We start from the raw sequence: 26,337 nt of genomic DNA, 5'->3' as shown, positions 1-26,337 counted from the left end.
AAGAAAGAAAGCAAAATCAAATCCCTATCATTTCATTTCTGTATGGATTTTAATTTAAAAGTGCTACACAGCTCAAGATCTAATTCATATTTATTTTCATTTTAAAGTTTGTCTATTTTTCATTTCACACCAGTGGTTCACTTTATCATGAATATTTTCTTCATTAGTACAATATGTGTATATATATAATTAGAATAAAGATCACCAAATACTCAAATCAGACTACAAACTGCAGAAAGGGAAGGCAGAATGCTTCCTACCCTTAGTCTGAAGACCTGAAAAGCACCGCAGATTACCCATGTTCTAGGAGCTTGCCAGCATGGCTGCATGTGGGGACCCATCTGTCCTTACTGTACCCCATCTTTCCCAGGGATTGTGCTGGAGACAGAAGGCTCAGCCAGGACACCACAGGAAAGTCTAAGAAACTCTTTCTAGATGAGTCCTTTTCACTTAACTGGCACAAAAGTGGAGATCAGAAAGGCATAACCAAAACAATTGCTTTCTATATATTATAAATACTGGCATAGTTATCTTGCGGTGCACTGTGCATTTATTGGGTTTGTACAAGGTGCTAGCACTATTTTACACTCCTTAGAAGCAAGGACTCTGGTTAGTCCCCACGTAACTTTCCCGAAGTTACACACGCAAGATGTCGCCCCGCTGGGAGGTGAACACAGGCGCCTGACTACAGAGCCCATGCCACTAACTGGTGCACGATGCTACCCCCAGGTAACTGAATGTAAGGGCTGGATGTATTGCTACCAACGACACAAACATAACTTCCTGTCTTCTTGTCCTAGGTTATATTATCAGGGATTGAACTAAGCAGACTCATTTTTTTTTAGTCTCACATTACTGCTTGCAGACTCTGGTTTGTCACAATTAGTATTACATGTGCAAATTCCACACAGTAAATTTTTTTTAAATAGGGGTTTGGGGCACCGGGGTGGCTTAGTTGGTGGAGTGTCTGACTTTGGCTCAGGCATGATCTCACGGTTTGTGGTTTCAAGCCCCGCGTCGGGCTCTGTGCTGACAGCTCAGAGCCTAGAGCCTGCTTTGGATTCTGTGTCTCCCTCTCTCTCTCTCTGTTCCTCGTTCATTCACGCTGTCTCTCTCTCAAAACTAAATAAACATAAAAAAATTTAAAAATAGGGGTTTAATCACAATGCTGTCCCATTTGCAGTACTGGCAAAGTGACCATCAAAGAATCTATTCTGCTCTGAAACTACTAAGTCAAAAATGAAACCCAGGGAGTCATGAGCTCCTAAAAACAGGCAAAACCATGAACATATGTGCACATGCACGTTTTCCCTGTGAAGAGGTCACATGGCTTTCATCAGATATTCACATCCCAAAACATGAAGAACCACTGCACTGAAATCTCTTAAAATGTAAAACTGTGACTTCCCACATAACTTTATTACAAAGGAAGAAGGTTAGTCCACAAAAGAAAACTTTGCCTGCTTTATATAACTCCCAGGGTAAAGTAATAAATTGGTATTGCAATTTATTCAAAAGTAAAGTTAGAGAAAAACTGAAAATTTTTGCACTAAGGTTTACAACAAACAACTACGTTAAAACACAACTGTGTTAAAAGAAGCCACGCTGGGGCTCCTGGGTAGCTCAGTCGGTTAAGCATCTGACTTCAGCTCAGATCACGATATCATGGTTCATGAGTTCGAGCCCCATGTCAGGCTCCTCACTGACAGCTCAGAGCCTGGACCTGCTTCTAATCCTGCGTCGCCCTCTCTCTCTGCCCCTCCCCCGCTTGTGTGTGTGTGTGTGTGCGCGTGCACGTGCTCTCTCTCTCTCTCTCAAAAATAAATAATAAAACATTTAAGAAATTTAAAAAAAAAGAAGCAACGCTAAGTTGATACAGTGTTAACTGTTTCGTTAATAATATGTGGGCTAGAGTCTCTGAGAAATCTTTCCTTCCCTCATTCCCGAATGGAAAAGAAATCTTAGAGATTATTCTTCTTTAGCATCTACATTTGAGTTCAAATGCATTGTTACAACAGGAATTAAAAATGTCAACTGTACATTGATAATATGATGCAATCACTTGAAGTCTTTGATTAGAAGCACTTAATGTGCATTTATTGCTGATAAATATCCTATTTTGGAAATTCAACTACAAATGTCCTGACTCCTTGATACCATGTCGCAGAATGGAGCAGGGAATGTGAGAAAGAAGTGAACTGATGTAAGATGTGATCAATTAGAGAAAACTAAAGCTCACATGTCACATATTTCTCCTTGGTATAAAAACACGTTACAGCAAAGAAAGATAATAATCTTACCCAATCCTGATATCTCTTCTCTTTTATGCAGCAAATGAGTACACATCACCTATAGTGTAATAAGGAAATTGGTTTTGAACCATACAAAATGTGCTTTTATTAAATTTTGTGTTACAGAGAGTTAAGAATTTAATCTGTCCTAACAGTTAACAAATATAAGGATTTCACCCTTCAAGATGCAAGAAACAAAATAGAATTCACATTCTTGTTATACATTATCACTATGCAGTTGAAGTGTCTGAATCTGTCAATATACTCTAGTAGGTTGAAAGATGTCCATTGTGGTAGCCAGTAATTGTTGGGCTTGCTTTTGTAAGTGTGCTTTAATCTTAATAATGGATGGAAGACAAAAAGAAAGAAACTTTATGTCAGTCTATACAAGGAAAGGTTTTTTTTCCAAGCTGGACTACAATATTTGATCCCGAATATACATTTAATATTTGTTAAACATCAGCATAAAAAGAGAATTATAAATAGAAATACTTATGATGTATCCCTGAGACATCATTGATGAGCTTGTTTTGGACACTTATTCCACATATCCAGAAACATTCTTAGGGTACCAAAATGACATTGATGAACAATCCAAGACCTCTTTTTCTTTACTGTGCTGTTAGCACAACAACACGAAGCTCACAATTTAAAGCTTCAGGTACAAAGCCAAATGCCTAGCAAATCAAACAAGCCACTATTACAGTGATCACATACAGTAGAAATATCAGTCTTAATCCAAAACCAAAAGCAAAGACAAAGAGAGGGGGGAAAGAAGAAATCTAATCCACAAACAAAAGTGGTTGATAGGAAAAACATGCAGAGCATCAGTATGAACGCAGAGCCAATTAAATATTGGGCCAAGAGTCAACTGAGGCTCATGATGAAGCAGCCAAAGAATTACCTTTTCCTTATTGTAGAAACTCGTTTGAATTAGGGCTCTCCTGACCAAGAAAACACAATCACGCATCTTCTTTTAAGAATTTAAGCTCAGTGGGTACACGCAGTCTTTAAATATAGCTCCTATTATCAATGGAAATCACAGCAGAAATATACCTGCTGTTTTTATAGTCCCAAACTAGATTTCCTCATTGATTAATACTTTGAAATTTTATACTCCGTTTTCTGTGATGGTGATTTTGCATTCCAAATCACCTCTCCAGAAACTCTTTCTCTTAATGAGGCATCCTAATAAAAGTGTGTGAACACACATACATGAACACACATCTTATTCTTCCTTGGCTTTTCCCTTAGCCTCTGATCTTACAATTTTTTAACCATTTCCTTAGAGCTTTCTTTTATTACATTGTCCATAACAAGACACCTGATATTCTTTCCTTTGTAACTTTCAGCAAATTTAATGGTGCTATGTGCGAACTTGGTTGACAAAAGGGAATAGGGTATTGTTAAAAAAATTAATTTCTAGATTACTAATCAATCATTTATTTTTAATTCTCAAATAATTACTATTATTTTTTTAAAAAGGTATGGGTTTTCCCAAAGTAATTGGCAAATTAACTTAAATCCTCCCAAATATTTAATGGCAATACAGTGAAGAGATAAAATCAAGATTACAAAGCAGGGGATGGGCAAAGGGAGAGGGAGAGAATCTCCCATTCAGAGTGGAGCCCAACACGGGGCTCGATCCCACAACTGTAAGATCATGACCCGACCTGAAATCAAGAGTCAAAGCTTAACCTACTGAGCCACCCAGGCACCCCTACAAACACTCTTCCATCTTCCCTCTTACCCCAAATCCCTAGAAATGACAGGGAAAAAAAACCCAAAATCTATAACAGTGCTGGAGAGCAAGAGAGAACAAAAATTTCTGAGGCATTTCTAAGAGACAGAAAGGAGATGACTGACTGAGGGATAAGCCGTGGCAAAAATATACACAGGAAAGAACTGCTGTGCAACTGGATGCTCTGTAAGTTTCTAAACTCAGAGAAGATGGATGCAAGATAGATGCTAGATGCATGGACCCATTTCGTCCTACTGCAAAGACCTTCTTAGTCATTGTCAAGGAGCAAGCAGCTGAGGCATCTGCTCCAGGTTGGAGAAGTCAGTGTGGACAGGTAAGCTGTGGGGTGGAGGGTGGGGGAATGCAGGGAAGTGCCCCTTGTGAATGGTGTCACTCAAGCAGAACAAAGCGTTCCTCTCTAAGGTTATGGGACAGATGCCTAGCGTTCCTCATCCAGTAACATATCCTGTTCCTTCTCCCCATCATTGGAGACAGAGCTTGACAAATACAGTACCCAAACCAAAAATTGCCAGATATAGGAGGAAAATCAGTATCATAAAAGAGATGTACCAAACTTCATTAATGGAACTAATACTGGAGGGGAAAAATGCTTAATAGAGCAAACAAACTGAGGCTTTAATAAAAATGAAATCAATATCCATGGAAGAACATCATAACTATGAAAAGATAACAGGTATAAAACTGCAATTTTAGATCTTAAAAATACATATATTATTATTAAAATAAAAAGTATGTCAGCTGAATGATAGAAGGGATACACCTAAAGAACCTGTTAGTGAGCTGGAAGATCAAACTGATTACCTGGCCCTAAATGCAGTCCAACAGAATGAATGGGTAGAAAATATGAAATAAAAGTTAAGGCTTGGAAGAACGTCCCAGAAAGTCTTGCATCCATCGAATTGGAGTTCCAAGGAGAGAAGATGGAGAAAGAGGGCTGCACACAAATAATAAAAGTAATGACAGGAGACCATCAAAAGAAGTCAGTCTCCAGATTTAAAGGAACTATTAAAAATGAAGCAAGATGAAAAATGACCATAGATATTAAAAGGGTTCAAACAAGTCTCCCCAAAGTATGTCACTTTGTCACATGGACAATTTTAAGCTGAAAACAATCAAGACCCAGAAAACTCAGGAAAAGCTTTTAGTGTCCCTTGACTACGTAAAAGAATTTAGATGGGAATCTGGCCCAGAAAAACAGCTGTTATCAGAGATAATTTTTTTTTATCTGAATGCTATATCTGTATGGTAGGGCAAACACCTAATTACCGAAAATCTGCTCTCCTTATTGTGCTGTGAATCACCTCCTCCCCTCTGAAGCACCAGGCTCCTATCCCATTCCTTAGCTCAGGATGGTCTATACGCAGCAACTCCTCAGCTTGCCCCTGAGTATCATATTTTCATGGTGCTCCTCATATATATGTAATTAAATTTGTTTTTTCCTGCTTATCTGTCATATGGTAATTTAATTATTAGACCAGCCAAATAATGTTAAAGGGAAGAAGGAAATTTTTTTCCTCCCCAATAATATGTTCTTATGAAATATTACAGGAAAAGAATAATATCTTAAAAGCCTTCAAAGGAGAAAAATAATTATCAGCAAAGGAGCAGAACCTGATTTGTATTAGATTTCATTATAGCAATACTGGATACAAGAAGTCAATAAAGCAAATTTCCAAAGTAGCCAATGAAAATAAGTTTGAATCTGATTTAAATTTGAATCTAAACAACTAAAATACCCACCAATAACAGGATGATCAGATGAGACACATTATAGTCATATTACATGCTATTATTCAGCAGTTAAATATAATGCCATCTCTAAGACATTTTATTAGTGAAAAAGCAAGTTACAGAAATATATATGTCAATCATGGCTCAACTGGAGAAACAGAACCAGTAAGAAATATATAATAAGGGATTTATTGCAAGGACTTGGCTTATGCAATTTTCAGGTCTGGCTAGGCAAGCGGGAAAATCATAGGGCAGGCCATCAGGAACAGAACTGTCTGCAACTGTCAGGCACAAACTGAAACTGCTTCCTCTAGACAGTATTTCTTCTTCAGGGAAGATGCAGGTCTTCTGTTCTCACGACCTTGCAAATAACTGAATCAGGTCCACCCAGATTATCTAGGATAATCTTCCTTCCTGAAAATCAATCACATCTACAAAACACCCTTAAAGCAACACCTAGGTAAGTGTTGATGGAATAACTTGGAACTATATAGCCTAGCCAAATTAATGCATAGAACTAAGTATCACAATCACATATATATGAATGTGTATTTACATTTGTATTATTATATAGATGCACTGTTACACTGTGTGTGTGTGTGTGTGTGTGTGTGTGTGTGTGTGTGTAGATAGAGAGTTCAGGAAGGATGCACACCAAACTGATAACAATGAGACAGAGTGAAAACTGGCAAGTTGAAAAGGGGAATGGTGTAGGGAAAAGAGGAGATTCACTTTTTCCTCTTTATAGTTCTGGGGGGGGGGGGTATTGATAATGAGGGAGACACATGTGTATAGGGGCAGGAGGCATATGAGAAACTGCTGTACCTTCTGTTTAATTTTTCTGTGGACCCAAAATTAAAAAATAAATTCTATTCTTTCTTTTTAAGATTTTATTTTTAAGCAATCTCTATACCTACATTGGGCTCAAACTTACAGCCCTGAGATCAAGAGTCACATGCTCCACTGACTGAGCCAGCCAGATGCCCCTCTACTTTTTTTTTAATGTCACATTACCTACAAAAAAAAAAATACAACCATCAATCAGCTTAGCAGCAGAGATCTCATCAGCAAAAAAAATGCCAAAAGGTAGTGGGAAAATATCTCTTATGTACCTAAAGAACTCCTAACCTAGAATTCTATACATAATAAAGTATCATTCAAGAAGAAAGAAAATTCAACATGTATTCAGTTCTGAAAAAATAAGAGTTTACTCCTCACTGACATTTGTGAAGAAATGTCACTACTGAAGAATATACATCAGCCATAAAACTGATTCAAAGAAGGAAGGAAGGAAATTCACATTTGAAAAACACAGTTAAACTAAATGAAGTACTGAGTGTGAAAAAATTAACCACAATAATTTCCATGGATGTATTTAGAAAAATCAGAATTAAAATTCTAGATAACGAGGAACGCTGATGGCAAGGTGTTTCAACTTGAAATAAAATATTATTTGTGGCAACTGGTTGACTCAGTCTGTTAAGCATCTGACTCTGGGTTTTGGCTCAGGTCATGATCTTGCAATTTGTGAGATCAACCCCACGCTGGGCTCTGTGTTGACAGAGAGGAGCCTGCTTGGGATTCTCTCTCTCCCTCCCACTCTGCCCCTCCCTAACTCATGCTCACTCGTGTGCACTCTCTGTCTCTCTGTCTCTCTCTCAAAATAAATACACTTTAAAAAATTATAAATATTTTTGTTGATTTTGGAAGAGAAGAGAATTAATAATTAACCTTAGAACTTGATGGAGAAATGTAAAACTAAGTTACATGTTAAAAATTTAAGAGCACCTTTTAAAGGAAACCATGAGAATTAATAAAAACAAAAGGAGCAAAGAATAAAAGTAGAAAAAGCAAGTGGGGATAAAAGCCTGGTAAACAGATAACATAACGGGCACCTGGGTGGCTCAGTCAGTTAAGCCTCTGACTTCGGTTCAGGCCATGATCTCACAGTTTGTGGGTTGGAGCCCCACATCGGGCTCTGAGCTGACAACGCAGAGCCTGGAGCCTGCTTCGGATTCCGTGTCTCCTTCTCTCTCTGCCCCTCCCCCACTTGTGCTCTGTCTCTCTCTATCAAAAATAAATGTATATAAAAAATTTTTTAAAAACAGATGACATAAAATAGGATAAGTTCTAAGGAAATTAGTAAACTTTTGAAAATTTGTCTTTAGAACACTACCTATCAAAACCTATAGAGTCATTAACCAAGTACTTAAGTGAAAACTCATAGTTTGAAATGCATTTATTATAAAACAAAAAGCAGTCAACTTAAGAAGTCAGAAAAAAATTTCAAAAGTTGGAAGAAGGAAATAAAGGCAATGGAGAAATTAAATAAACAATGATCAAAGAATTTTAAAATAGAGTTAAGCTGCAAAATCAAAACCTGCTTCTCTTAAACGAGTGGCAAATAGGAAAAAGCTTTAAAAGCCTTCCTAAGGAAAAAAGAGAGTAGGTACAAATTAATATTAGGAATGGAAAAGGGCCATAAGTACAGATAAAGAACAGATTTTTTAAATTAAAAAAACACATGAAAATGTTATGACATTTTAAAAATTAATAATATAAACATATTTTTAGAAAAATTTTCAAGTTGGCTGAAGAAGAAATTTAAAACCTGATTCACCCGATAGTATCAATAAAATTGAACTGGTTGTTAAACATTTCAATCTGTTAAAGGCACTAGGACCCAGATAAGTCACAGGAGAGATTCATCAATCTTTCATGAAACAGGTTATTTCTGGTTGGTTGTGAAGAGAGAGGAGGACCCTAAGCTTGCCTCCCCCACTGGATACAACTAGACAATACTGACAGCAGTGCAACTAACCCAGATAATGACCTGAAGACTGGCAGAACAAACTCCACAACTACAGGTAGAGAAGAGGCCACATTGAAGAAGGTTGGAAGAGTGTAGACATGGTCTAGGAGCAAAACAGACCAAAGCCATACTTGGTGGAGAGGGAGCTGGTGGTGCAGACAAGGGTGTAAAACAGACTCTCACACTGGGGAGCCAACCGACGAGGGGGACAAATCCCCATAACATCACCTTTGAAAGAGAGAGGGGCCGAATTTCATGAGCTCTTACAACAGGAGGGTCTTAAAACCTGGAATTTTAAAAATTAGCAGGCTCCAGCCTTGGGCTCAGGGAGAGAGAGCACAATCAACAGCCCATGCAGATATAACATAGAACCAGCAGTTTGAAAAACGCAGGGTGCAGACAGGAGGAAGAGTGATTTGCTCATATCAGAGCGTGGCCCAGAGAGACAAGGATCATGGAAAGACCCCTCCAAGAACAAAGGAGCAGGCAGGTGCCATTTCCCTCCCCTGCCCCCAGCATAAACAACGGCCATCTGTGGGGAACAGTGCTATGCTTATCCTACATAACTTGTCTGCACCGAGCCCCCAACCCCTCAGTTCTCCAGATCTTCCCTTCCCAGTCATGCAGGGCCCCTCCCCTGGAAGATCGGCCCAAACCCTGTCTACCCCATCTCTGGACCCACAGGTCTTGCAGGGCCTCGGTTCCTGTAGCAGCAGGGGCATGTCTCATTTTGCAAGGAGACAACTGCACACCTTGTTAAAATGCATCCCACTCCTGCTGGGGACCAAATACTGCCCACAATAGGCAAAGACAGACTTTGCAGACAACTGGACTGAAGAAAAAAAGAGGCCAAGACCCAACAGAAGAGCACATAGGCAACACACATAGGAGAAATTCCCTGAAGCCCCAGGCCCTAGGGAAGAAGGGACACTGCACTGCAGGGCACTTCAGTACCTCTTCTTCATAAGGCTATTATTGTTAAGAGTAAGAGAAGTCGCTGATTTTCCTAACACAGAAGAACAGACACAATGAGGAGAAAAAAATGAGAGGGCAAAGAAATATCTCCCAAATGAAAGGACAGAACAAAACCACAGTAAGATATCTAAGCAAACTGGATGTAAATAATATGTCTGATAGAGAATTTAATGATTGTAAAGATATTCCCTGGACTTGAGAAAAGAGCATAGGACATCAGTAAGACCCCTTCACACAGAGATAAACAGCCAATCAGAAGGCAAGAACACAATAAATGAAAATAAAAATACACTTGGTAGAATAAATAACAGGGTAGGTGAAGCAGAGGAATTAATTAATGACCTAGAAGGCAGAAGTAATGGAAAGTAATGAGCGAAGGAGAGGAAAGAAAATTATGCAAATTGAGGACAGTCTTAGGGAACTCAGCGATTCCATTAAGCATAAAAACATTTGCGTTATCGTGTTCTCAGAAGAAGAAAAGGGGGCAGAATTTTATTTGAAGAAATAATAGCTGAAAACTTCCCTAATCTGGGTAAGGAAATAGACATCCAGATTCAGAAGGCATAAAGATCCCCCCACAAATTCAACCCAAGGATGTCCACACCTAGACACATAGTAATTAAAATGTCAACAATCTGGGTCACCTGGGTGGTTCAGTCAGTTACGCATCTAACTTCAGCTCAGGTCATAATCTCATGGTTTGTGAGTTCAAGCCCCATATTGGGCTCTGTGTTGACAGCTCAGAGACTGGAGCCTGCTTCAGATTCTGCATCTCCCTCTCTCTGCCCCTCCCTCACCCATGCTCGCTCTCTCTGTCTCTCTCTCTGTGAAAAATAAGTAAACTTAAAAAAAAATTAAACATAAATAAACAGTAAAAAATTTTTAATAAAAAATTCTAAAAAAGAATGAAGTCTTGCCATATGCAACAATGTGGATACATGGATGAAGCTAGAGTGTATTATGCTAAGCAAATCAAATCAGAGAAAAACAAATATCGTATGATTTCACTCGTATGTGGAAGTTAAGAAACAAAAAAGCTGAACATAGGGGAAGGGGGTGGGGAAAGAGGCAAACCATAAGAGACTCTCAACTATAGAGAAAAAATTGAAGGTTGATGGAGGGAGGTGGGTGGCAGATAGGCTAAATGGGTGATGGGTATTAAGGAGGGCACTTGTGATGAGTACTGGATATTGTATGTAAGTGATGAATCACTAAATTCTACCCCTGGGGGTGGGGGGGGAAGAATGGGTTTAAACTTAAGTGACCATCAACTTAATATAGACTGCTATATACAGATGATGTTAAAAACCCAGAAGAATCAAAACCCAGTAATAGATACGCAAATAAAGAGAAAGGAATCTAAATTTATCACTAAAGAAAGCCAACAAACCATGAAAGAGAGCAAGAGAAGAAAAGATCGGAGAAAATCTATGGAAACAACCACAAAACACTTAACAAAATGGCAATCAGTACATATCAATAATTACTTTGAATGTAAGTGGACTAAATGGTCCAATCAAACGACATAGGGTGACAGAGATCCATCTATATGCTGCCTACAAGAGACTCATTTCAGACGAAAAGGCATCTGCAGATCCAAAGTGAGGGGATGGAGAAACATTTGTCATGCAAATGGAAGTCAAAAGAAACCTGGAGTAGTAATACTTACATCAGACAAAACTGACTTTAAAACAAAAACTGTAACAAGAGACAAAAACATTGTATAATAAAGGGGACAATCCAACAAGAGGATATAACAATTGTATTTATACATTCAAATACATAAATCAGCTAATAAAAAACATAAAGGAAATAATCGATAGTAATTCAGTAATTGTAAGGAACTTTAACACCCCCCACTTACATCGAAGGACGGATAATCCAAACAGAAAATCAACAAGGAAACAGTGGCTTTGAATGACACGCTGGACCAGATGGATTTAACAGACATATTCAGAACATTCCATCCTAAAACAGCAGAATACACGTACTTTTCAAGTGCACACAGAACATTCTCCAGAATAGAACACATATTCGGCCACAAAACAAGCCTCAACAAATTCAAAAATATCAGGCATCTTTTCTGACCACAACACTATAGGGGTGCCTGGGTGGCCCAGTTGGTTGAGCGGCCGACTTCGGCTCAGGTCATGATCTCATGGTCTGTGAGTTCGAGCCCCGCATCAGGCTCTGTGCTGACAGCTCAGATCCTGGGGCCTGTTTCAGATTCTGTGTCTCCCTCTCTCTGACCCTCCCCCGTTCATGCTCTGTCTCAAAAATAAAAAATAAACATTAAAAAAAATTTTTTTTTAAAGTATGGACTTTGAGGCCACTGTGCCTGGGTTCCTATCCCAGCTCTACCTCTTACTACCTGTGTGATTTGGGGCAAGTTACTTAGCTTCTCTTGGTCACATTTTCCACTTGTCCAAGGGAGAAGATAGTACTTCGCTCGTGGAGTTCTTAGGATTAAATTATTTAATATGTGTGAAATTATTTAAAACACGTGAAATTCAATAAGGGCTATTATTATTAGAAATATTTTCACCATTGAATGGGACTTAAAAAATATTTTTAATGTTTACTTATGTTTACTTAATGTTTTTTTATGTTTATCATGACCTGAGCTGAAGTCAGATACTTAACCAGCTGAGCCACCCAGGCACCCCACCTGTTAGATTTTTTTTAAGACTCTAGTCACTCTCTCCAGCCAATTAGTTACTAAATTATTTCCCTCCTTTTAAAATCCTACTCCATAAGCTGTCCATTCTGGTTGTTGTTGCTGTTTTATCCTTTCCATATGTTGAGCGTGACCTTCAAGATCTCCTTTTTCCTCTTCTGTTCAATGTGTTCTCCCAAATTCCAACACTTCCATTAAGGAAATCTCTATTTTTCTTTTCTCCAGCATTTCCAACTTGTCTTCTGCTGTTTCCTGAGCCATCTTTTTAGGTATTGCTATACTACAGAAAAGGAGAAATTCACCTTATTATATAAAAAGGAATTTAGGGGCACCTGAGTGGCTCAGTCCGGTGAGCATCTAACTCTTGATTTCCGCTCAGGTCATGATCCCAGGGTTGTGGGATTGAGCCCCACATCAGGCTCCACACTGAGCAAAGAGACTTCTTAAGATTCTCTCTCTCTCTCTCTCTCTCTCCCTCTGCCCCCTCCCCTGCGCTTTCTCTCTAAAATAAAATTAAAAATTTTTTTAGAAACTTAATGAAAGCCAATGATAAAGTACTTCAAAGAGTTTTACCATCAACATTATGAACCCCAAGTCCATAAAAACCTGAGCTCTCTTGCTTCCAAGCCAATCCCAATGTACAAGAACTTATCAACCTTCGGCTGTGTCACAGTTGCTAAGTCCCATTGGACCAAGTAAGTCATAGCCAAACCCAGAGTCAGTGTGGGAGGGAACCATGATAAATCATAAATTCTGGGAGCCATGATTCATTGGAGACCATCAATATAAGAGCCTACCACCCTACCATAATATGTACATGCATCTTAACAATATGTTTCTTCTGTAACACTACATTCATGGTCAGTTCTTTCTGCTGCCTTTTCTTCAGTTTCTTTCTTAATTACTCGTGTTTCAGTTTTAGAGCTTCTTCTCAATGACCAATCAATTTATTAAATCTTTACATTTCAGTTTAGAAAAGGAAAACTGAGTGACTCCATAATGCTCTGTGACAGATTATTATACAAGTTAGGAGAAACAGCTATACTGTGTTAATTGTAACAACGAAAAAAGGAAATGGCAAAAAGCTTAAGATAGGGCAGGGGAAAAGATGCAAAAAGATACCTCATGTCTCAGTGAGAACACAGGCATCTGAGCAGACCCTATGGGATCTACAGAATACATTTCAGCCATGATGTCTGCCATATTTAAATTAGATAATTTCTAGAGCTATGGAAAGATAAACAGGACCACCTAAGTTATGACTAACATTTGAGTGTCCTCTGAGTACCTCTGAGTAGGCAGGGATGAATGAGACAGAGCTTCTCTGAGGAGCTCATGGTCAAGTGTAGGAAACAGATTATCATAGAACTAAAATACACTGTTAAAACAAAAACATCTTATAAATATTAATGGGCAAATTTTTTAAATAAAAAAATAAAATTCCCTTTATTTATATCAAACTCAGTTTGGCTAATGTGAGAGAATAGGTATTAGAAAAGGAGAAGGGGCGGGAAGCAAAAGAGAAGGGAGGAGAAGAGAAAAAAAATGGAGCACAGAGGCTGCTGGAGGACTGGGGAACAGAAGGAAATGGAATCTACATGGTGATAGAAGATAAAAGGAATGCTTTGCCTGCTTCATTTTATCTAGACTGAAGGTGGAGAAGTAGACTAGATAAAATTTTAAGTTCTAAACTATATTCTTGAATTCCCAATACCCATCCTCTCCTCATACAAAAGGCATTTTCTGAAGGATGGAGAATCCTATCCTGACACAGTAGACACCATTCTCAAATTGAAGACCAGAGGGTCTTCCTGAATTGAAAGGAAGAGCCTTTAGAGACTTCCTTAATTAGAAGCCATGTCACTTCTAGGCCATGTGACAGCTTCACCTGGAGAAGTGTAGAGTTCTGAAACCAGTCTTTCAGAGCCTTTCAGGCTTTGATAACTCAAAAATAGGCAATGAGCTCATTTTGGAAATGCTACATTCCTTTTATGAAATGATACAGAAAAACTGGTGGAAAATAACTAACAGTGGTATTTTTGATTGACATTCTAGACCCATACAAACATTAGTAATCTAGATAACGAGATTAATAAAATAATCTGGAATCAATAATCTATAATTAAGAAACTAGATAAAATCAAATCCCAGGGTACATATTTTACTATAGAATTTATTCGCACTTCACAATGCCTGATTTAGGAGCAATTGTAGAAATTTACTTGTGTTTTGAGATGAAAAACACACATTGCTGTTGTGCTAGAGAAATACTTTATAAAGATGGGCAGGAAGAGGCCCTGTGTTTGGATGTGTACATTATAGAGTACTTGTGAACACCTTCACCCTACCATTTCCTCTTAAATGTTTAGGAGAACAGCTGAGCCATTCTCTCCATAATGTAGACATGGTTCAACAAATGGAATTCTCAGGTCAGTTCCTCTATCTACAGACTTTAAATGTGATACAGAAGCCACTAGCTTTATAGCACACCAGCGATGAACTCAAGATGTAGCTATAATTAGGACTTGGAAACACGGATGAAAGAGAGAAGGAATCTTCAGTTTCCTTTACCATAACTTTGAAAATAGAAAACGGGTGCCATTTTGTGGTTATTTTAATAAGGTCGCTCTTAAACAAGGACTTTCTGGAGAGGCAACTTAACAAAATCTCCTATTTCTTTCTCCTTGAAAATACTGTTAAAATTATCTTTCTTAAACTCTTGGACTTGGTACTCTTACAATCTGGAGATTTCATTAAAATGCTAGACCTACCCACATAAAAACACAATCACAATAATATTAGGTGACTACCAACCATGAAAAACATGGCAAGCAATTTTCGTAATTCTTAAGAACTGCTCAAGACCTGCCTCTCGGTTGTGAGCATGTTGAAAGGTAGGTAAAGGTTTTCATAAAAACGGTGACATGAACACAGGGGTCCCTCCATCCTGGGAACTGCGGGTGGAATAGATCCAAGATAAATACCCACTTTTCAGCCCACTTATTTACTTCTAACTTGTTACAAGAAGAATATATGTTACGTTCGTAGTTAACAAAAAGAGTCACTAAACCAGGGGTACAAGGTTCACCTTACCCGAGAACTGTGTTACTGGATGCTCCCCGGAAAGGTGACACCACATTTGTGTGTGTGTGTGTGTGTGTGTGTGTGTGTGTGTGTGTGTGTGTGTGTGCAAGCCTTGTAGAAGAGGCACGCATCTTACCGTTAACTAGTGTTTGTGTACTAACTTTCTGGGAGCATCAGGCATGCCACAAATTTGGGGCTGGATGGGCTATGAGTCAAAACACGTGCTCCCCAACGGAAGCCTCCGGGATCCGGGCACAAGCAGCCGGAACTCAAACAGACTTCTGCAGAATTTCTCCAGGAAACTGTCATGTGGGGGGCGGAGACGGGCGCTGGGTCCAGTGGCTGCTTTCTAATCTGATGTCACGTTTGAGACCCTGGCCTTTCCTTCCCGGAAATGAGCCTTAGTCCCTGCAAGGTGATGCCAGAGGCCTGGTCCGAGCTGGAGGCGCCGGCGGAGCGGGAGCCCCAGCGGAGGAGCAGGAGCCCAGGTCGGAGGCGAGGCGGGAACCCATGGCAGGGCCGGGCTCAGAGCCGCTCCCGGCCTCTAAGCACAAGTCAGAGCAGTTCTTTGGTGGAACACAGGAACCGGAGATGACCTGGGCTTCGGGGCAGTTGCCAGAGCCCGCTGGGGCGCCCCATTCACATCCGGTGTCAGTGAGGGGGATTCCTCGCTGCCAGCATCACCGTCGGAAAACCAGGTGTCCGAGAGACCCCGTTGCCACACCAACTGCCTGGAGGCGCCCCTCTCCTGCCTCTTCCGAAGGCTGGGATGCGAAGTGGGCGCGCACCCCTGGATCTTCCTGCTGGTGCCCATGGTGCTGACGGCCGCTCTGGGCACCGGTTTGATTTACCTGCCCAAGGATGTAGAAGAAAACCTCGAGGAGCAGTACACCCCAATAGGGAGCCCAGCCAAGGCCAAGGGGCACTTTGTGCAGGAACGCTTCACCGCCAACGACTCTTACCGCTTCTCCATCTCCAGGAAGAGCACCGAGGTCAATTTCGCTTGTATTCTAGCGGTCTCCAACACCACCTCCCTGCTAGAACCAGCAATCTTATCAGAAGTTAGTAAAGTGGATGACGTGATCCAGGATCTGTATGCGATGGGAGAAAACGGAACCCAGATCCACTACAATCAGGTGTGTGCCAAGCACCAGGGTCTCTGTGTGCCTTCCAACCCACTCCTGTATGCCTGGCAGATGAACAGGGTCCTCGACCTGAGAAATGTCACTTTCCCAATCTACAACCACACCGGTCAGCCCATCTACCTGGCTGGCACCATTGGAGGAACCTTCTTAGGCGAGAGGATGGGAATGAACCAGTTACTCCTGGAAGCCAAAGCTGTGAGGCTGCTCTACTACCTGAAAACTGAGGATGGAGAGGACAACAAGCGTAGTAAGAAATGGTTGACCCATTTTGTGAACCAATTTAGCAACATTGAAAAGAGTCTGGCCTCGAAGAGGATCCAGGTATCCCGTGGCTGAGTTTTATAGGGAGACCAGGAGAAGGTGGGAGGGGTAAGAACACGTTTTCCAAGTAGTAGCACTCCTGGATTATTTATTGGAGTCCTTGACTTGCAGCTGGGAGTGCTCTACTCTGTTTGGCACTTAATCCAACTTCCTTAATCTCACACACCAAAGGATGCCACACAGCATAAATCCTTAATAATATTCTGGTGGAAAACACAAATCCTACATCCTTAAGGCAGGTCTGCTCAGTGCAGACATTGATTATCAGGTTTTCCAGTCAAATTACTTTAAAATCCTTCCTCTTAAAGTCTTTGCTATTTGGGGGAACCCTCTGAAATGTGTTTGGGGTTCGTTGGAATAAAAGCAACAAACTTTTAAGAAGTTCCATGGTATTATTGAAAAGAGAATTAGCTCACCGTTTACCAAGTAAGTTATATAGCCTAGTGCCAGGCACATGCTAGCTATTCTGTAACTAATAGTTGTGAATAAGCCTGGTCAAAGTGAGACAACTATTGGAAAAATACCAGATCCTTCTGACATATCTATGAAATTAAAATAGTAAAAGACAACGACCTACTAAAATTTTAGAAAAAGCCACAATTTCTGTAATTATGAATCGTTTCACAGTCTTAGGTAGATCTCAGATTTTGTGTATTCAGGAGGTTTAAACCTTGGGTTTCTGAAAGAAACTTTGGAAAGCGTGCCACAGATTTGTGGGAAGAAGCACACCTATGTTAATCTTCTTTATTCTAAAATCACGATTCACATATTTTGATCTTTCACTAAATCTTAACATGTTTCGATCAGTAAGCTATAGTGTTTTAATAGGGTTTGTAACTCACACAAATATTGGAATGAAAAGTTATTTACTTGACTAAATTTTTGTGGCAGGTGGTCTACTTTACATCAATTCCTACACAACTGGAACTTGAAGCAACTTTGATGACAGTGATCCCTTTGTTTCACTTGGCATACCTTCTAATCATATTATTTGCAATACTATCATGCTACAGGTGAAATGGTTTCATTGTTTCTTAACTCTTTTTAACAGATATTTTTGGGTGGCAAAATACATATAATTGATATAAAATATGCCAATCTAATCATTTTTAAGCGTATATTTCAGTGGCATTAATTACATTCACACGGTTGTGCAACCATCACAACTATCTGGTTTTTTTTCCCCTCATTTTTATGTTTCTACGTTTATTTATTTTTGATAGAGAGAGACAGAGCACAAGTGGGGGAGGGGCAGAGAGAGAAGGAGACAGAATTGGAAGCAGGCTCCAGGCTCTGAGCTGTCAGCACATAGTCTGCCACGGGGCTCGAACCCACAAACCGGTAGATCGTGACCTGAGCTGAAGTTGGACGCTTAATGAGCCACCCAGGCACCCCACAACTGTCTGTTTCTAAATCTTTCCATCCCCCTAAACAGAAACTGTATAACCCTTAGGCAGTAACTCTCCATGGCCTCCCCCCAGTCCTGGCTAACCTTCATCTACTTTCTATCTCTATGAATTTGCTTATTCTAGAGATTTCATAAAAATGGAATCACACAATATTTGTACTTTTGTGACTGGCTTATTTCACTTGGCATAATGTTTTCAAGGTTCCTCTATATCCAGGCACGTATCAAAACTTCATTCATTTTTATGACTGGTATTTCACCGTATACATACAGCACTGTTTGTTTATACACTTAACTGTTGATGGGCACTTGGAATGTTTCCACTTTTTGGCTTTTGTGAATAATGCTGCAACGAACATTGATGTACAAATATTTTCTTGAGCTCCTGTTTTCAATTATTTTCAGTATATACCTGGGAATGGAATTGGTGGGTGGAGTGATAATTCTATGTTCAGTTCTTTGAAGAACCGCCAAATCCTACCAGCAAGGTATAAAGGTTCCAATTTCTCCGCATCCTCACCAACACTTGTTTTTTGTTTTATTGATAATAGTCAACTTAATAGTGACAAAGTGTGGTTTGATTTACACTTCCCTAATTACTAATGATCTTAAGTATCTTTTCATGTGTTTATTGGCCATATGTACATCTTTGGAGAAATGTCTATGCAAGTCCTTTGCCCATTTTTTAATTTGGTTGTCTTTTTGTTTTTGAGTCCTATTGTTGGTGAGTACTTTGTATATTTGGTTTTAAGTTTATTTTTTTTTATTTCGAGAGAGAAGAAGTATGAATGGGGGAGGGTCAGAAAGAGAGGAGAGAGAGAGAATCCCAATCAGGCTCCACACTGCCAGCACAGAGCCTGATGCGGGGCGTGAACCCACAAACCATGAGATCATGACCTGAGCTGAAGTCGGATATTCAACTGACTGAACCACCCAGACACCTCAGTATTTTGTATGTTTTAAATATTAAACCTTTATCAGATATATGATTTATAAATATTTTCTCTCACTCTGTGTACTGTCTCTTCACTTTCTTGATAATGTCTTTAATGCACAAGGGTTTTTAATTTTGATGAAATCCACTTTATCTTATTTTGTTCTTTTGCTACTTATACTTATATCTAAGAATCCATTGACAAGTTCAATGTCATGCACATTTGCCCTGTGTTTCCTTCTAAGAGTTTTATGGTTTTAGCCCTCATATTTAGGTTGTTGATCAATTTTTAGTTCACTTTTGTATATGTAGTGTGAGTAGGGGTTTAACTTCATTCTTGTGCATGGAAATCCATGTGGAAATCCATGTTTCCATGTTGATTGCTGGAAATCCAGTTTTCCAAGTCCCATGTGATGAACAGACTATTCTTTCCCAGTTTATTGGACTTGGCATCCTTGTAAACAATGAATTGGTTGTAGATGTATGGGTTTATTTCTGGACTCTAAATTATATGCCATGAGCCTACATGTCTGTTGATGTGCCAGTACCACACTATTTTGATTCCTGTAGCTTTGTTATGAGTTTTGAAATCTGGAAATCTCAGCCCTCCAATTTTTATTGTCTTTTTCATGATTATTTTGGATATCTAGGACTCCGTGCAATTCCATATGAATTTGAGGGTTGACTTTTCCATTTCTGGGGTGGGGGAAGGTCATTGAAATTTTGATAAAGACTGTGTTGAATCTGTAGGTTGTTTTAAGTGAGATTAACATTTTAACAATGCTGTCTTCCTCCCCGTGAACTAAGGTTGCATTTCCATTAACTTAGGTCTTCTTTAGTTTCTTTCACTAGATTTTTGTAGCTTTCTGTCTTTCACCTCTTTGGTTAAATTTTTTCTAAATATTTTATTCTTTTAGACACTAAATGGAATTGCTTTTTTCATTTCATTTTTGGATTGTTCATTGCACATATATAGAAACACAACTGGTATTTGTGTGTTGATCTTGTATCCTGCAGCTTTGCTCAATTTGTTTATTAACTCTATTAGTTTTATTGTGGTTTCTTGGGAATTTTCATATATAGAATCATGTAATCTGTGAAAAGGGATCGTTATACTTCTTCATTTCCAATTTAGATTCCTTTTATTTCCTTTTCTTATTTAATTCCTCTGGATAGCACTTCCACTTCAATGTCAAGTGTCATTGGTGAAAGTGGGCATCTTTATCTTGTTCCTGATTTTGAAGGGAAATCTTTCAGCTTTCACTTTGGATTATATTGTTAGATATTCACTTCTTATAATGGTCCCTGTCATTTTGAGGAAGTTCCTTTCTATTCCTTGTTTTTGAGGGTTTTTTTTTAAATCATAATTGGGTGTTGGATTTTGTCAAATGCCTTTTTTGCATCTATTGAGATGATCGTGTAGATTTTATCCTTTGTTCTATTAGTGTGATATGTTACTTGATTGATTTTTCCCATGTTGAACCACTCTTGCATTTCTGGGATAAATCCTAGTCGGTAATGATGTATAATCTTTTTAACGTGCTATTGAATTGGGTTTGCAGAATATTATTAAGGACATTTGAATCTACATTCATGAGATATTGATCTATAGTTTTCTTCTTGTAATCTTTGTCTGGGATTGGTATCAGTATAATGTTGGTCTCATAGAATGAGTTAGAGAGTGTTTCTTCCTTTTCAACTTTTTGGAAGGACGTGAGAAGGATCGGTGTTACTTCTTCTTTACATGTTCAGTAAAATTTACCAGTGAAGCCATCTGGTCTTGGACTTTTCTTTTTGGGTGGTTTTTGATTACTGATTCAGTCTTTTTACTTATTCAATGTGTGTTGAGATTTTCTATTTCATCTTGAGTCAGTTTAGGTCATTTAGGTGTTTCTAGAAATTTGTGCATTTCATATAGTTTGTTGGCATAAGTTGTTTATAGTATTCTTTATTTTTTTAATGTTTATTTTTGAGAGGGAGTGCACGAGAGGGAGAGAGGGGGTGGGGGGTGGGGGCAGAGGATCCAAAGTGAGCTCTGCACTGACAGCAGTGAGCCCCATGCAGGGCTCAAAACCATCAATCGTGAGATCATGACCTGAGACAAAGTCGGAGCTCAACCAACTGAGCCACCCAGACAACCCTATAGTGTTCTTTTATAATCCTTCATATTTCTCTAAGGTTAGTAGTAATGTCTTCAATTTCATTTCTGATGTAGTTATTTCTGTCTTCTTTTTTCTTTGTCACTCTAGATAAGAGTTTATCAATTTGTTGATCTTTTTAAATAATCAATTTTTGGCTTTGTTGGTTCTCTCCATTGTTTTTCTAGTCTCAATTGCATATATCTCTATTCTAATCTTTTCATTTCCTTCCTTGTTAGCTTTGGGCTTTGTTTTGTTTTATTTTGTTTCTATTTCTGTGATATGTCTAGTACTGTAAGGTGATTGAAGACCTTTTTTTTCTTTTTTAATGTAGTATAAATTTACCTATGAGCACTGGTGTTGCTATATCCTGTAAGTTATGTTTTGTTGTGTCTTTATTTTCATTTGTTGCTAAGTATTTTCTAATTTCCCTTGTGATTTCTTCTTTGACCCATTGGTTATTTGATAGTGAGTTGCTTAATTTCCATTCATTTTGAATTATCCAGTTTTCCCTCTATTATTGATTTGTAGCTCCATTCCATTGTTGGTTAAAAAGACACATTGGGTAATTTCAATATTTTTACATTTTCAGACTTGTTTTGTGACCTAACATATGCTCTATTCCAGAGAATGTTTCATGTTCACTTGAGAATAATGTATATTCTTCTATCATTGGGTTGAGTGTTGTATATATCTCTGTAAGGTCTAATTTATTTAGTGTTGTCCATTTCTTCTGTTTCCTTATAGATTATTGGCCTAGATGTTTTATACATTATTGAAAGTGGCATATTGAATTCTCCATCTATTTCTGTCTACAAATCTGTTAATATTTGTTTCATTTTGGGGTCTCTATTGGCAGTGCATGTATGTTTGTAGATGAATCTTCTTGATGAATTGTTCTTTTCATCAATATAAAATGCCCTTCTTTGTCTCTTTTAACAGTTTTTAAAATAAAATCTATTTTGTCTTATAGAAGTATATTCAATCCTGCCCTCCTTTGGTTATATTTATATGGAATATCTTTCTCCATCCTTTAGCTTTCAATCTATTTATGTCTTTGGACCTATAATGAGTCTCTTGTAGACAGCATATAGTTGAATCATGTTATTTTATCCCTTCTGTCAATTTCTACCCTTTTATTCAAGAGTTTAATCCATTTACATTTAAAATAACTGCTGATAAGGGAGGACTTCTGCTATTTTGCTATTTGTATTCTGTGTATCATACAGTTTTTTTGTCCCTCACTTCATCCATTATCCCTTTTTCTATGTTTAGTTTCTATTTTTCTAATGAGTTGTTTGATTCTCTTCTCATTTCCTTTTGCCATGATTTTGTGATATTTTCTTTATGGTTACCATGCTGATTCATATAATTCTAAGTTTAAAACAACCTACATTAAACTGATACCAACTTAACTTCAAAAACACACAAATCTGCTGCTTCTATACACCTCTGTCCCCCACTCTTTATGTTGCTGTTGTCACAAATTATGTCTTTATACACTCTATGCCCGATAACAGAGTTATAATTATTTTTATGTTCTAAATTCTGTAGGTAATAAAATGTAGGATTATAAACCAAAAATATAATAATACTTGCTGTTATATTTGACCAAGACCTATGTTTCCTCATATGACTTAGCATTACTTTTTATTGTTCTTTCTATTCAGCCTGAAGGATTCCTTTTATCATCTCATATAGGGCAGGTCTAATTAACAAGCCCGCTTAGCTCTTGTTTATCTGGAATGTCTTAATTTCTCCTTCATTTTTGAAGGACAGTTTTGATGAATACAGAATTTTAGTTGATGTTTTTTTTTTCTTTAAGCACTATAAATATCCCATTGTCTCCTTGCCTCCATGGTTTCTAATAAGCAATCAGCTTTTACACTTATTAAGGGTCCCTTATATTTGGTGAGTTGCTCCTCTCTCAGTGCTTCCAAGACTCTCTTTGCCTTTGGTTTTCATTGATTTGATTATAATGTTCTCAGTCTGGGTCTTTTTGAGTTCATCCTATTTGAACTTCCTTAAGCTTCTCGGATTTGTAGCTTCATATCTTCTACCAAATTTGGGAAGTTTTCAGCCATTATTTCTTTAAATATTCTTCCTGCCTCCTTTTCTCTCTCTCCTGGAACTCCCATAATGTGTATGTTGATCTACTGACTGGTAGACCCACAGATCTCTGACGTTCTTCTCACTTTTCTTCATCCTTTTTTCTTTATGTCTCTTAGACTCCATACATTTCAATTGTCCTATTTTCAGTTCACTGATTCTTCTGCCTATTAGACCTGCTGTTGAATGCGTCTAGTGTTTTTGGGTTTGTGTTCTGTCATTTCAGTTATTGTATTTTTCAGTTCCAGAATTTCTGTTTGGTTCCTTTAAAAAATGTCTACCTCTTTATATTATTATTTTGCTCATACATTGTTTTTCTTATTTCCTTGTCAGAGCTCTTCTTTAGCTCTGTAAGCATATTTAGAAAAGTGTTTATAGTCTTTGTCTAGTAAGTCCTAGCTCTGTCTTTCCTCAAGGATGATTTCTGTCTATTTATTTTGTTTCACACATAGTTTGAACCACACTCTCCTCTATCTTTATATACCTTGTGATTTGTTATTGGTGGTGGTGGTGGTTGTGTAGAAAACTGGACATTTGGCTAACTGGAAATCAGATTCCACGCTCCCCAGGGTTTTCTGTTGTTTTCCTATGTGTTTATTTAAGATTAGTAGTCCATTTTCTTTGTGATTTTCCGAAACTATTATGGAAAGACTGTAATTATTGTTTTTTGTGGTCACTGAAGTTTCTGTACCTTAGCTAGTGTTTTGACATAGATTTCCTTGGATGCCAGGAGCTCTCCCAGTGTTTGCAAAATGGTTCTGTGCCTGGAACCTCCAACACTTACCAAGGCTTACACTGTGCCTAGGGATCAGCCCTAGGTGAAAGCTTAGGGTCTTGTTAGGTCTTTTCTGAGCATACATCTTGCCCTGGGTAATTTTCTAAATTCCCCAGTATAACTGAGAGCTTTTTAATCTCCTAAATTCCCAGACAAATGCTCCTCATCTTTTTCCATAGGCAGTCTTTTGTATTTTTGAGCTATAAATCTTTTGCTCTATGCACATGAGGTTTGTTCATTCAACTTGTGGTGTTTCCAGCTTTCTCAACCTGAGTTTTGAGTTAGACAAAACAGAGGAGTGCCTTGCATCAGTTCTTCAGGTAGCCCCCAAATAGGTTAGAACAGACATATAAAATATTTTAGGAATAATCTCTGCTCTGCTTCCTCCAAAAACAGGGAAATGGCTCCATCATGGTAACATGAGCTGTTACCACTTTAAGATCCCTGCTGTCTGAGGGACAGTTTGGGACTGGGGCCACTTTAACACATCTGCCACATTATGATCACTGCCACTTTAAGACTACTATCACACTCGAGAGGGAGACAGGGCATGTAAAACCACTATAAAACATTCCTACTATTTTGAAGTACTCCCCTGATTTTCTTTCATTTAGCACTTGCTTAGTTGCAGTAAGCTTTTGACTGCTTTCCAGAGTTCACAGAATTCTGAAAATATATGCCCGTTTTTCTATATTTTTTTGTTGGGATGAGACTTGGGAAATTCCTACACCATGTTTTGCTGATATCCAGCACTAAACTCTTATTTTTTAAACTTTATTTTCTCCCCAACCCCCATTGGCAATAGTGTGCAATCAGATGGAATAGTAAAAACAAATAAAGAAACTATGGCCAGTTTTGTTTGATTTGGCATATGGTTTTTACTTTACATATTGTGCCAATTGTGAGTAATTGTTCCATTTGGAAGCAGATATGCTGATAGAATTAAAGAAGTCCTTATTTCTGTATAAATTTGAACTAGTACTTTTAACTATATAAAAAATCAATCTCTAATTTAATTGACTTGGGTGTCCCCATTGTTCGCATGTGGGGTTTACCTTGTTAAGCACTTAAAAATGGTTATCTACGCATTAGGGTTAGTTTGAGTTCTTGTAATCAGAAAGCTAAAATATTGAAAATATCAGCAAACACCAGTATTTAGTTGTAGAAGTAACCCCATAGAATATATTGAGTGATTCTCATAGCGGAGTTCCAGAGAGGACTCTAAACCTACTTATTCTGAAGCCACCTATTGAATCAAGTCTCTGGGGTTTCAGTCTGAAAATCTATATTTCAAAAATGTCTTTAATTGATTCTCCTGTATAGGTAGTCTTGGGAACAAATGATATCATTCAACTCTCTAGATTTTCAGGTAGAGAAACATAAGGCCCCAGTAGGTAGAGGGAGTTAACCATGATGGGTATCTCGTTAGCGCTAATAAACTACCTCGCAACTTTGTTATTTTGGAAAGAAAGACCACATTCCCTAGAAAACAAACAAAAGCAAAAAACTAAGAAGGAAGGGTGAGAGGGAGGGAGGGCTAAAATAGGGGAGGAAGGATGGGAAGGAAAAAAGACCAAATTCAGTCTTGTTAAAGTCATTAGAGTATAAAAATAATGTTAACCTAGTGTGGAATCTCCAAGGTACCAACAAGTGGCTTGACAAAACACTCCTACTAGGTAGTTGGTTCTGAAGATACACATTTATATCAATTCTTGCTTATCTTTACTAATAATTATGGACAGTGGTACAGAAAATCTTATACTGAAGGCAATTAGAAAATGATTTTTTAATATTTATTTAATTTGAAAGAGAGAGCATGGTTGAGTGAGCAGAGGAGAGGTAGAGAGAGAGGGAGAGAAAGAATCCCAAGCAGGCTCTGCACTGTCAGAGCAGAGCCCAACACAGGGCTTGAACTCACAAACCAGGAGATCATGACCTGAGCCAAAACCAAGAGTTGGATGCTTAACTGACTGAGCCAGCCAGACACCCCTAGAAAATGATTTATATTTATTTGTCTTTGAAGACTTTATGTTTATGTAACCAGCATATGAAACATATAGGACTCATGAGGTATAAACATAATGCAACTTTTTGTCTCCCTTTGTTCCCTTTAAGTTTTGTGGGTAAGAGCAAGATCTTCTTCTGCCCCATGAAAACTCAGACAGGCTATGTGAC

At 38.3% G+C, this 26,337-nt stretch overlaps 1 protein-coding gene across 1 annotated transcript; it reads left to right on the top strand.

Annotated features, from left to right (window-relative positions):
* Nucleotides 1–15,726: 15,726 nt before the first annotated feature.
* LOC125148638 (patched domain-containing protein 3-like) lies at nt 15,727–16,813 on the top strand. The gene is made up of 2 exons (XM_047826659.1): nt 15,727–15,886; nt 16,011–16,813. The coding sequence occupies exons 1-2, from the start codon at nt 15,727–15,729 to the stop codon at nt 16,811–16,813; spliced, it is 963 nt and encodes a 320-aa protein (XP_047682615.1).
* Nucleotides 16,814–26,337: the final 9,524 nt, after the last annotated feature.

This window comes from Prionailurus viverrinus, chromosome D3 (assembly GCF_022837055.1).
Source record: "Prionailurus viverrinus isolate Anna chromosome D3, UM_Priviv_1.0, whole genome shotgun sequence".
Lineage (NCBI taxonomy): Eukaryota > Metazoa > Chordata > Mammalia > Carnivora > Felidae > Prionailurus > Prionailurus viverrinus.
The sequence above is the reverse complement of the archived record's forward strand: the minus strand, read 5'-3'. Positions and strand labels throughout refer to the sequence as shown.